Source organism: Erinaceus europaeus, chromosome 13 (genome assembly GCF_950295315.1).
Source record: "Erinaceus europaeus chromosome 13, mEriEur2.1, whole genome shotgun sequence".
NCBI classification, from domain to species: Eukaryota; Metazoa; Chordata; class Mammalia; order Eulipotyphla; family Erinaceidae; genus Erinaceus; species Erinaceus europaeus.
Genome location: NC_080174.1, coordinates 91,567,595 through 91,581,199, shown reverse-complemented (window position 1 = coordinate 91,581,199; position 13,605 = coordinate 91,567,595). Strand labels below are relative to the sequence as shown.

Below are 13,605 nucleotides of genomic sequence, written 5' to 3'. Positions count from 1 at the left end.
TCTCTGCATTTCTGTCTGTCCTATCCAGTAACAATGACATCAATAACAACAATAATAATTATAACAATAAAGCAACAAGGGAAACAAAAGGGAAAAAAATGGCCTCCAGGAGCAGTGGGTGCGTGGTGCAGGCACTGAGCCCCAGCAATAAGCCTGGAGGCAAAAAAAAAAAAAAAAAGCAAGAAAGAAAAGAAAGTATTAAAAAGAAAAAGAATTGGGGGTTTTACTTCTTTGGTTGAGAGGCCATAATAGGAGACTTGAGAGTAATAAAACACATTTTGATTTTTGGTCTTTAAAAACTGAAAACTGAAGTGCCCCCCCCGGGTTTTCAGTCGTCCAAATTGCCATTTTGAAGTGGTCTGGTGATGGTGTCCATATTCCTTTTTCTGGTTAAGGGTAGCTGTGTTGCTAATCTCTGAGGAAGACTGGATTTTCCAGAAATATTAATGGGGAACTTGATTAATTGAATGATTTTTTTGAATAAAGGTGAGAAAAATTCTGTTAAGCAGTTTGTTCCATACACTTTACACATGAAACACATCAGAATAGCATGCGTCCTATCTTATACTCATTTTATGGTTATCTCTTCTAAGGAATATATTTGTATAAAAATCATTCCACTGAAATGCTAACCACTCTAATTTTCTTTTTTTAATGCATTTATTTATTTAATTATTGGATAGAAACAGAGAGAAATTGAGAGGGAAGGGGGAGAGAGACAGAAGGAGAGAGACAGAGACACCTGCAGACTTGCTTCACCACTCATGAAGCTTCCCCCTTGCAGGTGGGGGCCAGAGGCTTGAACCTGGGTCCTTGCGCACTGTAGTGTGAGTGCTTAACCAGGTGCGCCACCGCCTGGCCCCTCACTCTAATAATTTTCTTAGTGATTCTTATTGGTAGTTTTGTGACGAGCAAATTGCGGCACAGCTTGTGTCTTACGTCATAGCTGCTGTGCTTAGTATTTCAGTGAAACTTCAGATTCCTTGGACAGCTCAGGCTAGGAACTATATCTGTAAGAGTTTTGGGGCCAAGATCAAATGCAACTTTGAAAACAGTTGCCTTCTAAACATTTTTAGATCCAGTTACAAGCCCTGGATATCAGGCTCTCCTATAATGATGTCCAGCTGTTTCTGGCCATCGCCAAATCCATCCCGGAGCAAGCTAGTGTTGCAGTGCCAGACCCAGCGGGTGTGGAAGCCAGCTCTCAAAGAAGTTACCTTCCTGGTATGTCTCAAATTGGAGAAGAAATCAGAGAAGGGACAAAACATGCCTTAGATCCTATCCTGGGTAAGTGTTTGGCTACCAGATCCAGTCTTCCTAATAGCTCTTCTTTTTAACTTTTACGATTTCCTTTTGCATACAGTTCAAACTTTATGTCATTAAATGTAAGTCTTAAGTATGACTCTCTCTTTCAGTTTCTAAGCAGAGTAACCCAAAACAACTGCGCTATGTTCTAGCTCATGCTATCTGTCCTTTTGCAGTTTCTTTTAGAGTTATGTGGATACTGCTAAGGCTTAGTCTTAAACTTGGGCTTTTCTTCCAAAGTTAAATGACTAATACTAAGTCTTAGCTTTAAAAGCTTTTAAAAACAGTTAATATGGGGAAATAGACTTAATATCTCCTGGACACTTGAAAAAGATCTCCATTTAAGAATTCATTCTACCTAGAAAAATGAAATGCACTAGTCCCGTTTGTTTATTTACTTTTATATTGCCACCAGGCTGATTGCTGGGACTTGGTGTCAGCACCACAAATCCATGACTTCCAGTGGCCGATCCCCCCTTCCTTTTCTTATCTGATAGAACAGAAAGGGGGGTGGTGAGGTAGAGAGGGAAAGAAAAAGAGACACCTGCAAAGCTGTTTGACTGGTCCTGAGGCATCCCTCCTGCAGGTGGGGATAAGGGGGCTTGAACCTGGGTCCTTGCACATGGTGTGTGTGTGTGTGTGTGTGTGTGTGTGTGTGTGTGTGTGTGAGTGACCCGCCAGGTGTGCCACTGCCTGGCCCCAGACACTAGTTTTTTAATTTCTCCTTATTTCTTTGAATTACCCTATGTGTCGATGATCTATTGAGAATGTATCCCAATTTCCACCCCAGAGTTACAACTGGCTAGGCTGCAGGAGTTGGGATTCAGCTTGGAAGATTGTCGAAAAGCTCTTTTAGTGTGTCAAGGTAATGTGAAAAACATCTTCTACATTTTGTTTATCATGATCATTCGCTTCCTTCTCATTTCTTCCCTGATACCAGTCTAGTGACTTAGATAGCCATAGCCTTCTGTGAACTGAATATAAGCTTGGGATTATATCCAGGATCAGTAATGAGTGGCAGTTTATTATCGTGAGTGAGAATACGGATTCTGGAGTGACCCCTTGGCTGCGTTCAGACCCTTCTGTGCCATTTATTGACTGTCCACTAGAGACAAGTCACTTAATCTCTTTATACCGGTGCATCCTATTGCCAGGTGAGAAGAGGATTTTCTTCGGAGATCTGGTAAGGAAGGCAGGGCAAGCACTGAAGCAAAGTCCCTGACACACAGCAAGAGTTCTGTGGATGTCAGCCATTGTGACTAGAGGCTTATGTGCCTTGTCTAGTGTTTGCTTGTTGGATTTTCATAATCATTGGAACAATAGGTTTTCTTACCCACACTCATGAGGATACGGGCTTGGATAGGCCACATGAACTAGTCCAATACCTACTAGTGAGGTGCTAGTAGGTTTAAAGCGAGGTGGGTGGGTTTCTTTGCCCTGCCTACCCAGCTCCTACTAGATGCCTCTTTTTATAAAAATATATATATATATCTAGAAAAATCTTTATTTTCTTGTAGTCCTTACATTTTTGTGCCTTTAATTTCTCTAAGAACTTAAGTTCTTACATATCTACACACCCACATATGTGTATACATACAGATGTGATATTTTATATATGAATAGGTTATTTGCAAATAAAATTTTACAGACCCTGCAATACAGCTAATTGTGTTGTAATTATAAGTTTGTTGTATTGTACTTAACATTAGCACCATGTTCCCATGCCACTAAAAATAATGTATAAACATTAATACTTTATATTGATTTTTAAGCATGTATTATAATTTACTTAACTGGTCTTTAGTTCTTAATCTTTCAGGATTATATACTATATATATATATATATATATATTTTGGTATGACCTATCTATCTATATATTTTTAATATTTATTTACTTTTTCCTTTTGTTGCCCTTCCTTGTTGTAGTTGTTATTGTTGTTATAGATGTCATCATTGTTGGATAGGACAGAGAGAAATGGAGAGAGGAGGGGAAGACAGAGAGGGGGAGAGAAAGATAGACACCTGCAAACCTGCTTTACCGCCTGTGAAGCGACTCCCCTGCAGGTGGGGAGCCGAGGGCTTGAACCAGGATACTTATGTCGGTCCGTGCGCTTAACCCACTGTGCCACCGCCGGACTCCCGACCTATCTGTATTTTTTAACTATTTCTTTGGTATTATAAATACTGGCCTATAGGGTATAAACTTTTCAGGCTATCAACTTGAACTTACAAATATTTTTCTCTAAAGGTTTTGTCAGGCTATATACATATACTCTGACCGGTAATATATGACAGTACTGCTCTCACTACATAATTGCTTGCATTAACTATCATATTTTTCCTTCAGGAAAAAAATGGTGAGACCTAGTTATCTTATTTCCATTTAGTTGTTATGCTTTTTTGATTTCTGAGTATTTATATTTCCTGTCTTTTTTCCTAATAATTCAAACTCACCTTAAAAACTTTTAAGAGCCTTTGAGTGTTTTTCCTTCTTCAGCTTTTTATTTCCTTAGTAGTTAGTCATGCTAATGTCATTGATAAAGAGGATAACAGCAGCTCTTGTGTGTAGAGCCTTTGCTACATGCCCACTTCTGTTCTGAGAACTGGATGTCCGTGCACTTGTTTCTTCTTGCTGTTGGTCCTCTGTGTGAGTGGTGTAGAGAACAGAGATGTAAAGAAGCTTGCTCAAAAGCCGGTGGTTAGTAAGTGCCAGAATAGAATCTAGGCCCTGTTATCTCACAGCCCATTCCCATAAACACTTAGCATGGTTCACAGCCTGACCTGTGAACACACACACACACACACACACACACACACACACACACACACACACACACACACACACACACACGTTGCTTTTCTTTTCTGTTTTTTTTTTTCCTTATTCTTCCTTTTCTTTAGCTTTTGACCCTATGTGAAAGGGGCTGTCACTTCACAGTTGTATATTCTACTTGTGCCACATTTGCTGCTTTTTGTTCTCAAAACATCAGTGATTGGTTGAGATGAGAAAGCATAAGCAGACTAAGAGACATAGCACAACAGCACCACATAACAGCACGTGCACAACAGCACGTGCACAACAGCGCAACACAACAGCTCAACACAACAGCACATGCAAAACTCCAGAGTGAGATATGGTGCTCAGCTGCTGAGTGGCACCTAGAATTCACATCCCTTTCTTTCCCCTTCTCCCCTGGAACAGATACTGTAGAGGGGTGACATCCTACAGGGATCACGAGCCAGAGCGTGAAAGGTGTGGTGAACTCAAGTGGGAGGTGCACACAAAGAGGGCCTTGTTTTAGGACTTAAACGAGAATTCTCATGATTATACTGGGGCTTTTTTCTTTTTTCTTCCCTCTTTTAAGTTTAAGAATACATTTGGGATCAAGGTTCTTTTGGGCTGTCCAGTAGGTCCTTAGAAACTTTTCTGTCTCCATTTCTTCTGAGTTGTTTGAGTTGCTGTGGGAACTGGTTGAACTGATCAGCTTTTAATTTCTTTGAAGGCCAATTAAAGAAGGCAGCAAGCTGGTTGTTTAAGAATGCTGAGCCTCTGAAGTCTCTTTCCCTGGCCTCTGACAGCCGGGAGAGCCCAGGGGCCACGTCGGCACAGTTGATCTCTGGAGTGGAGATAAAAGCTGAGAGCGTCTGCATCTGTTTTATCGATGACTGTATGGATTGCGACGTCCCTCTCGCTGAGCTCACCTTTGCTCGTGAGTATTTTCCTGATTTGCAGCTTGAACATGAATACTCTCACTGACTGCTAAGGTTTTAGAGGCCTGTCATTTTTTATGTTGTTCATGCTTTCTGCTTAATAACTCAGATGAAATTTAGATAATGAGTTTGCATATGTTTTTCGTTATTTGTATCTTAAGGAAACATTTATTTGCCATCTGTGGCCATCAGCCTACAGATGGGAATGATAGAAATTGTCACTGAGGAAACTTCTGTATTTTAACAGCTCTTCACTATATAATTTATGACGTCTCTGCTGTGCTTAGGCTGCTATGTATCTAAAGGCTGTAGCAAGTCTCTTGTTGCAAACATTCAGGTGATAAGCGCTGGAAATATTGCTTCCACCCTATTTAGCTTTTGAAAGTGAAAAAGTGCAGACACACTAGACAGCGGTCCTCAGAGTCCGTTCAGTGGGGCTATGTAAGAAGTCAAGCTGTGTTCATTCTTGAGCTGCCTTTCAATAGAGTAAGGACCAGTTCTTTCTGTGGAAAGACTATGCTAAACTGAAGCATCTAAGGAGAATACATAAATGACAATTTTCCATTGTCTTGACCTTGTCTGTCTCTGCAGATAGTTTTGCTTCTAGGGATTTAACTTGACCTTTTATACATTGTAGTGTTTTCTTTTCCCTGTGTTCTGGGCATCACAAGAGCCTTTTGATTCAAAGTTACAACTGGAATTTTGGCTGTTTCCACAGTACCCTTTCTGCAGAAAATAATTAGATTATTATTCTATGGTGAGCCAAAATATTAGCTAATATTTATCAGGACATGACTATCCTGCATTGTTCTCACATTTTTACACAGAATTGTTTTTTTTCTTTTAATGTTCCCCCAGGTTTCAGCTAGGCCTGGGTGCAAGATCTAGGACTCTGAGGGCAGGCCAAGGAGGCTTTCCTCAAACACTGCCAACCTCACTGTGACAAATTATATTTTAATGCAACATTAAAAAAAAAAATAAAAATTCATGTAAAAAAAAATCTGAGGTGAAGAAAATGCCGATTTTGTGTGTGTTTCCCTGTGGCCACTATCAGCAGCTGTATCTGTGGTGTGTCTGCTTGTCTCTGCCCCTCCCCGACCATTCTGCTTCCATTGCAGGACTGAATTTCCTCCAGCGTGTAAGGATGAGTCCTGAGGGCTATGCCCACTTCACCGTTTCTGGAGACTATTATAACCGTGCTTTGTCAGGTGACTATTAGCATATATTGCCTCGGGGTTTTAAAACACACCTTAGTGTTTACCTGGGCCCGTTTCTACCTAGATTTTGTGTGAGGGAAAGGAGCTGGGGTAGGGTAGGGAAAGACTGAAAACAAATGGCTGCATACGCACTCAAGATAGAGAAGTTCCACTTTTTTTTTCCTTTAATTTTTTTTCTTTATTATCTTTAATTATTTATTGGATAGAGATAGCTAGAAATTGAGAGGGCAGGGGGAGACAGAGAGGGAGAGAAACAGAGAGAAACCTGCAGAACTGTTTAACCACTCACAAAGCTTTCCCCCTGCAGGTGGGGGTTGGGGGCTTGAACCCGGGTCCTTGAGCACTGTAATGTGTGTGGTCCACCAGGTGCACCGCTACCCAGCCCCAAGATTTTACATTTTTCTAAAAACATATCTGACATGTTGCAACAGAATCATTTTTAAAGAAGCGTTTTCATAGTTGAATCATGGACTTTGTCTCATTCCAAAGAGTGAAACTGCTCAAGAGAGAAGGACTTAACTGGCTTGGGTAGTAGCTAAATTCCAAAGATGATTTGTGCTCAGACATTTTAAGTTTCGAGGCTCCTCACTCCCTACAGGGCTTGCTTGTGTCATGAGAAGACCCCAAGTCAGTGGTAACACACAGTCTACCATATCAGTTTCCATTGCAGAGATTTCAAGCCGAGTCAGACTGCAAGGCATTTTTCTGTTCTTTCCTTCCACTGGGACACATGGGCAACAGGCCCATACAAGTCAATATTCAGAAGCCATCGGAGGCCAGGGTAGAGCTGTTTGAACTGTGGAATTCTGTGCCTTGAAAGAGACTTGGGCAGGTGGGGTAAAGTAACCAAAGTAGTGTTGTGCCATCTAAGGCTTAGGCCGGGGCAGGGGGGGGGGGATTCTTCCCTTGGATTTCGATGGCAAACTGGGCCTCCGTTCATTTGGCTGTCGCTGGCTGTTTTAGTGCCATGCCACACTTACGTTTACATGAGCTGCATTTCCCCCTCTGTGTTCTGGATTCATTTAGAGGTGATACTCTTTAGCCCAAGTCTCCTTAGCTGAGAGAAGCTCATATGGCAGGTGTTAGCTAGTGTTCCAAGAATCATTTATGTTCTCAGAGCAGCTATTGCTTGCTTTTCAAGTTCTCTGAACACATTCAGGTTTTAAGTGATAAATGGCGTGAGAAGACAAATCAGTCTTTTTTTTTGAAAATTTCTTTCTTTATTTATTGGATAGGGACAGCCAGAAATCGAGAGGGGAGGGGGCGATAGAGAGGGAGACAGACAGAGACACTTGCCGCCTTGCTTCACGGCTTGTGAAGCTTTCTCCTTGCAAGCGGGGACCAGGGGCTCAAACCCCCTGCACACTGTGACATGTGCGCTCAACCCGGTGTGCCACCACCCATCCCCAAGACTAATACGTCTTATGTTGCATGTTGGGTTTGGGTTTGTATTGATAAACCACAGTCTATGGCTGATTGCATATATTTGAAAAGAAAAAGCCTCAAAATTAATTGGCTTTGAAAAAGCTGAGCCTTTGACAACTACAGTAAAGGCTGGGGAAATGGATCCCTTGGGTGATGGATGCACTGCTTTGCCATGAGGTGACCATGAGGTGACCTAGGTCTGGCCCCGCCTCCTACTACATTGGAGGAAACTTGAGTGCTGTCATGTCTTTCCTTTTCTTTCTACCTCTCTGTCTTACTTTTTCTTTTTGGAAATGCCAACCTGAAGTCCTGGAGATGAATAGAAAGTAAACCAGGGAACCAAGCAAAAACCTCACGACTCCTCACAGAGCCTGAGTGGTTGCTCGAGTGGTTGCTCACCTGTGGCTCCTGGTTTGGTGACTCCAGGGCCATGTGGACTGGAGCGGTGCATTGACTTCCCTCTCTCCTTCCTCACTTGTGTAAGACTCTCTCTGCCTAATATAAAATCAGTAAAACAGTGTGCCTCCCATCTCTGTTTAGCCCAAGCCACTCCTTTGGAGGAGTGTGTGTTTTTGAACTTTATCGACGACACTATCCCAGTTTGAAGAATCCCCTTTCTAGTTATTCCGTTTGCTTTACTAGCCTGTGCTTTCATTTTCAATAAAACATTTTTATTTCCATGCTTAAAAAAACAGAAACAAGGGGGCCACGCGGTGGTGCACCTGGTTAAGCATACACACTACAGTGCGCAGAGACTTGAGTTCAGTCCCCTGGTCCCCACCTGCAGGGGGAAAGCTTCACAAGTGGTGAAGCAGGGCTGCAAATGTCTCTCTGTCTCTCTCCTTCTCCTTTCCTCCCCTCCCCTCTCAATTTCTCTCTGTCTCTAGCCAATAAAAAAAAAAGAGAGAAGTAAAATAAATCTTTAAGACACAAGTATAAACTAGGGGTCGGGCGGTAGTGCAGTGGGTTAAGCTCATATGGTGCAAAGCACAAGGACCAGCGTAAGAATCCCAGTTCAGAGCCCCCGGCTCCCCACCTGCAGGGGAGTCGCTTCAGGCGGTGAAGCAGGTCTGCAGGTGTCTTTCTCTCCCCTTCTCTGTTTTCCCCTCCTCTCTCTATTTCTCTCTGCCCTATCCAACAATGATGACATCAGTAACAACAACAACAATAAAACAAGGGCTTCAAAAAGGGAAAAAAGCAAATTAAAAAAAAGACCCCACAAGTATAACTACAACGACATACCATTTTTATCATTCAACCCAATAGGAAACATGAAGTGTGGGAAAGATGTGAGCTGTAGAGTTCTCATTTCTTGCTCGAGCACTGTTCACAAATAACTTTGGACGTAATTTGGCAAGACTCACAAAGTGAAGTCCGAGTGTTCTCAGTAACCCAGCAGCCTGCTTCTAGGTCTGCACTGTGGGGAATTTCCTGCCTCTGTGTATGAGGGACAAGTACAGACTGCTCAGAGAAGTGCGGCTCCTGGGGCCGGGCAGTGGCACACCTGCTTGAGAGCGCACGTTACCATGTGCAAGGACACAGGTTCAAAGCCCCCATCCTCCCTGGACGGGGACAGCTTCACAAGTGGTGAAGTAGAGCTGCAAGTGTCCCTCTTTCTGCATCTCTCTTTTCCCTCTCAATTTCTCTCTGTCTCTATCCACTGCAATATAATAATTAAAATGATAATAATAGCAAATAGAAGTGCTGCTCCTACTTGTGAGGACACTGCAGTTAAGGGGTGGGAGCTCCTTTGCCTGGTGGAGTGCATACTTCTCCACGAACCAGGGCTTGAACTCGAGGCCTGACCATACCCGGAGAACGGGACTGTGGCATTTCCTTTCTGTCTCTCTCTGTCTCTGTCTCCCTCCCTCCCTCCCTCCCTCCCTCCCTCCCTCCCTCCCTCCCTCTATTTCTGTTCTCCTTTATCTGGAAACAAACAGAAAAAAAAAAGTCTGTTGTGAGCAGTGTAATCATGCAGGTGCAAAGTCCCAGCAAAAACCCTGATGTGGGGGTAGCACAGCGGGTTAAGCGCACATGGTGCAAAGTGCAAGGACTGGTGTAAGGATCCAGGTTTGAGGCCCTGGCTCCCCACCTGCAGGGGAGTTGCTTCACACGCAGGTCTGCCAGTGTCTATATTTCTTTCTTTTATTAAAAAAAATATTTATTTTCTTTTGTTGCTCTTGTTGTTTTATTGTTGTAGTTATTAATGTCGTTGTTGGATAGGACAGAGAGAAATGGAGAAAGGAGGGGAAGACAGAGAGGGGGAGAGAAAGACAGACACCTGCAGACCTTCTTCCCTGCTTGTGAAGCGACTCCCCTGCTGGTGGGGAGCCAGGGGCTCGAACCGGGATCCTTATGCTGGTCGTTGCTCTTTGCGCCACATGCGCTTAACCCGCTGCACTACCGCCCGACTCCTGTGTCTATCTTTCTTGTCCCCTCTCTGTCTCCCCTCCTCTCTCAATTTCTCTCGGTCCTATCCAACAACAACAACATCAGTGGCAACAGTAACAATAACGACAACAAAAATGGGGAAAAAAAAGGCCTCCAGGAACAGTGGATTCCTAGTGCAGGCACTGAGCCCCAGCGATAACCATGGAGGCAAAAAAAAAAAAAAAAAACAGCAACAAAAAAACTAATGTGTGTGGTCTGGGAGGTGGCACAGTGATAAAGCTTTGGACTCTCAAGCATGAGGTCCCAAGTTCGATCCCTAGCAGCACATGTGCCAGAGTGATGTCTGAGTCTTTCTTTCTCCTATCTTTCTCATAAATAAATAAAATCTTAAAAAAAAAAAAAGAGCTAATGTTTACCTGAGATTGGGTGAGAGAGGGTTGGTGAAGAGGAAAGTCTGAGGTACTGGAAATCCCTTGTACTTCAAAGGAACTTGACATCTTAAAAATACTTATTTGAGGGAGTCAGGCGGTAGAGCAGCAGGTTAAGCGCACGTGGCGAAAAGTGCAAGGACCGGCATAAGGATACTTGTTCAAGCCCCCCAGCTCCCCACCTGCAGAGGAGTAGCTTCACAGGCGGTGAATCAGGTCTGCAGGCGTCTCTCTATCTCTCTTCCTCTCTATCTTTCCCTTCTCTCTTAATTTCTCTCTGTCTCTATCCAATAACAAATAAATAAGTAAAAAAAAATTTTAAAGAAATTATTTTAGGGGCCAGGTGGTGACACGCTTGGCTGAGTGCACACATTACAGTGCGCCAGGAACCAGGTTCAAGCCCCTGGTCCCCACCTGCAGGAGGAAAGCTTCATGAGTGGTGAAGCAGGGCTGTAGGTGTCTCTCTGTCTCTCTTCCTCTCTATCTCCCCCTTCCTCTCAATTTCTGGCCATCTCGATCCACTTAATAAAGATACTAAAAAAAATTTTTTTTAATTTAAAAATATTTATTTATGTGAGGGAGAGTGAGAATGAGACCAACAGAGAGAAGCAGAGCAGCTTTCTGGCCCGAGCACTGGGGACTGGACTCAGGACATCTTTTCCATCAGTCCAGCCCTCTACCTGCTGTGCTGCTTCCAGGCCCATGACATCCTGCGCTCTCAGGCAAAATCATGGTTATTTGCAGTAACGTTGGCCTTTAAGCCGTACATAAGCATTGATAATGTGCTACAGATAGGTTGTTTACATGCCTTTTTGTCCCTAGGACTTATTTTAACATAAAAAAGCATGAAAAACAAGTTAAGGAATTTCTAGGTTTTCCTGCTCATTCAAACAATGGGTTCATGATGTCAGGAGAGTTGACTTTATTATTCCAGCTACTGTTAGGGCTTTTTCAAACTGAGATTCTCCTTCCATCTTGAGTCAGTTGTAAAAGTTTCTCCCTGCTCTGCAGTGCAGGAGGACCTGTGTGTTCCCCACCCTTCTTTATCCCATTCTGCCAAGCCCTGGTGGACAGATGTGTATATTCTCCTCCGCTGGTTCCCTCTAGACAGAGTGGACATCTGTCGGGTGACCTGTAGCTGAAGGTAGTGCTCTCATTGTGAAATCAAAGTAGAAATAGAAAACTAGAAAGCTATAGTTTGTCCTATAAACACTTGCTATCTGCTCAACAGATGTCTTGCTTCCTGTAGGCTGGGAACCGTTTATTGAGCCCTGGCCGTGTTCCGTATCCTGGCAACAGCAATCAGCTAGTCGTCTCCATCCTCCTCGGCTGAAGCTGGAAGCTAAGGCCAAGTTCCGGCTGGATATCAACATTACCTCTGTACTGATTGGTGAGTGGACAGCTGTCGGCAGAAGACTGGAGTCTTTCAGGGTTTTTTTCTCTTGTGTGGAAGGGTGTGAACCCTGGTTTCATAAATACATGGGCCTCATGCATGCCAGGCATCGCTTATTCATCACGGCTGCTCTTCTGCTGAACCCACCATCTAATTCTTGTCGATCTGTGCTCTGGAATGAGCATTTCCTATGAGTGCTTTCGGTGATCAAGCAGAACTTAAGACGGTTTGGAAAATGTAAATGTCCCTGTTGACTTTCCTCCTCGTGATGCATGGTCACTGAGGTTTTGTTTAATGCTCTAGAAGTGAATTTAGAGGAGAGAAACACCTCTAGAAGTGAATTTAGAACTCATTTCTCTCAAGGTATTTACAAAAGCATTCATTTTTATTTTTTTAAATTTTGGATAGAGACAGAGAGCAATTGAGATGGAAGGGGGAGATAGAGAAGGAGACAGAGACAGAAAGAGACTTCACCTCTCATGAAGTTTGCCCACTATAGGTGGGGAGTCTGAGGCTTGAACAGGGACATGCTCTCAACCAGGTACACCACCACGTGGCCCCTACAAATAATTATTAATTGGTATAACTTTGTGTCATTATAGGAGGATAACTGGTACTTTCCCCCATGAAGTATCATTTCAATCTAACTCTGAAAGTACTGAGAGGAAGGGTTGCCAGGGTAATGGTGTCTGCTCCAAGAGTACTTTTTAAAATTTTATTTATTTATTTTGGATAGAGACAGTGAAATTGAGAGGGAATGGGGCATAGACAGGAACAGAAAGACACCTGCAGTACTGTTTCACCACACCTGAAACTTCCTCCTGTATGTAAGGACTGAGGGCTTGAACCTGGGTGCTTGCTCGCTGGAATGTGTAAACATTCCTTAATCAGGTGCACCAGCATCTGGCCCCCGAAGGATTCTCTTACAGTAGTGAAATACTTTTCTGCAACTGATGCTTTTCTGCAACTGATGATGTGAAACCAAATATGCTGTATTCACATCCTCTGAAAAGGGAGTAACCTTAACTTACAGTCAGGCCATACTTAACTACTGTGGAAATTCTCACTGTTTGAATTAGTGATCCACACAGTCTAATGTTTGGCAATATTGCAGTTATCTGAGTGATAACATACTATTGCTAATCTGGGAACTTGACTCAGTGTATGAATGGGATTGACGCTTATCTTTGCCTCACTTTATGTCAGAGTCTGATGTAGAATGAGACCGTAGGTTTACTGATTCCCCCATGTTAAAAACCACTGTGTAAGAGGGTCAGTCTTTATTAATTGCCACCCATGTTGCAGTAGATTGTTCTCTGATCCTTCTATGTTGTTTACCATGCTAGATTCTTTCTTATGCTGTGCATCTGGGGGTTTAAATGCAGTCTGGGGTAGAGGTTTAAAAGTCTCTACTAAACAAGGCCACACCTTCCAGAAGGCACACCTATCAGCAGTGCAGGTGGGGCTGCACATTTTTACTAAAGTGCAGTCAGCATATGTCATTTCAGTTACGGCTGTTTAGCGACGATTTGATATTTGTGTACACTGTCCAGTGCTCATCGCAGTAAATCTGCTTCCTGTCTTTTCTAGACAACTTCCAGGTTTGTAATACCATGTTAGTATTCTGTTTCCCAACTGGGTGTTTAACTCCCAGACTTGCTGATGCTGCCACTGAAACCAGTGTCACTGATCTGCCTTTACCCACATTGCCATTCTACTTCTATTTAAACTTCA

General features: G+C 43.1%; 1 protein-coding gene across 3 annotated transcripts in view; it reads left to right on the top strand.

Moving 5' to 3' along the window:
• Positions 1 to 13,605, top strand: part of VPS13D (vacuolar protein sorting 13 homolog D) — a 267,871-nt gene that overhangs the window by 74,192 nt on the left and 180,074 nt on the right. For all 3 annotated transcript variants that reach the window (XM_060170884.1, XM_060170883.1, XM_060170882.1), the window contains exons 33-37: positions 1,077 to 1,287; positions 2,096 to 2,170; positions 4,810 to 5,016; positions 6,136 to 6,225; positions 11,728 to 11,868. In XM_060170884.1, coding sequence (XP_060026867.1) covers positions 1,077 to 1,287; positions 2,096 to 2,170; positions 4,810 to 5,016; positions 6,136 to 6,225; positions 11,728 to 11,868 — 724 coding nt within the window. The remainder of the gene's footprint in view (positions 1 to 1,076; positions 1,288 to 2,095; positions 2,171 to 4,809; positions 5,017 to 6,135; positions 6,226 to 11,727; positions 11,869 to 13,605) is intronic.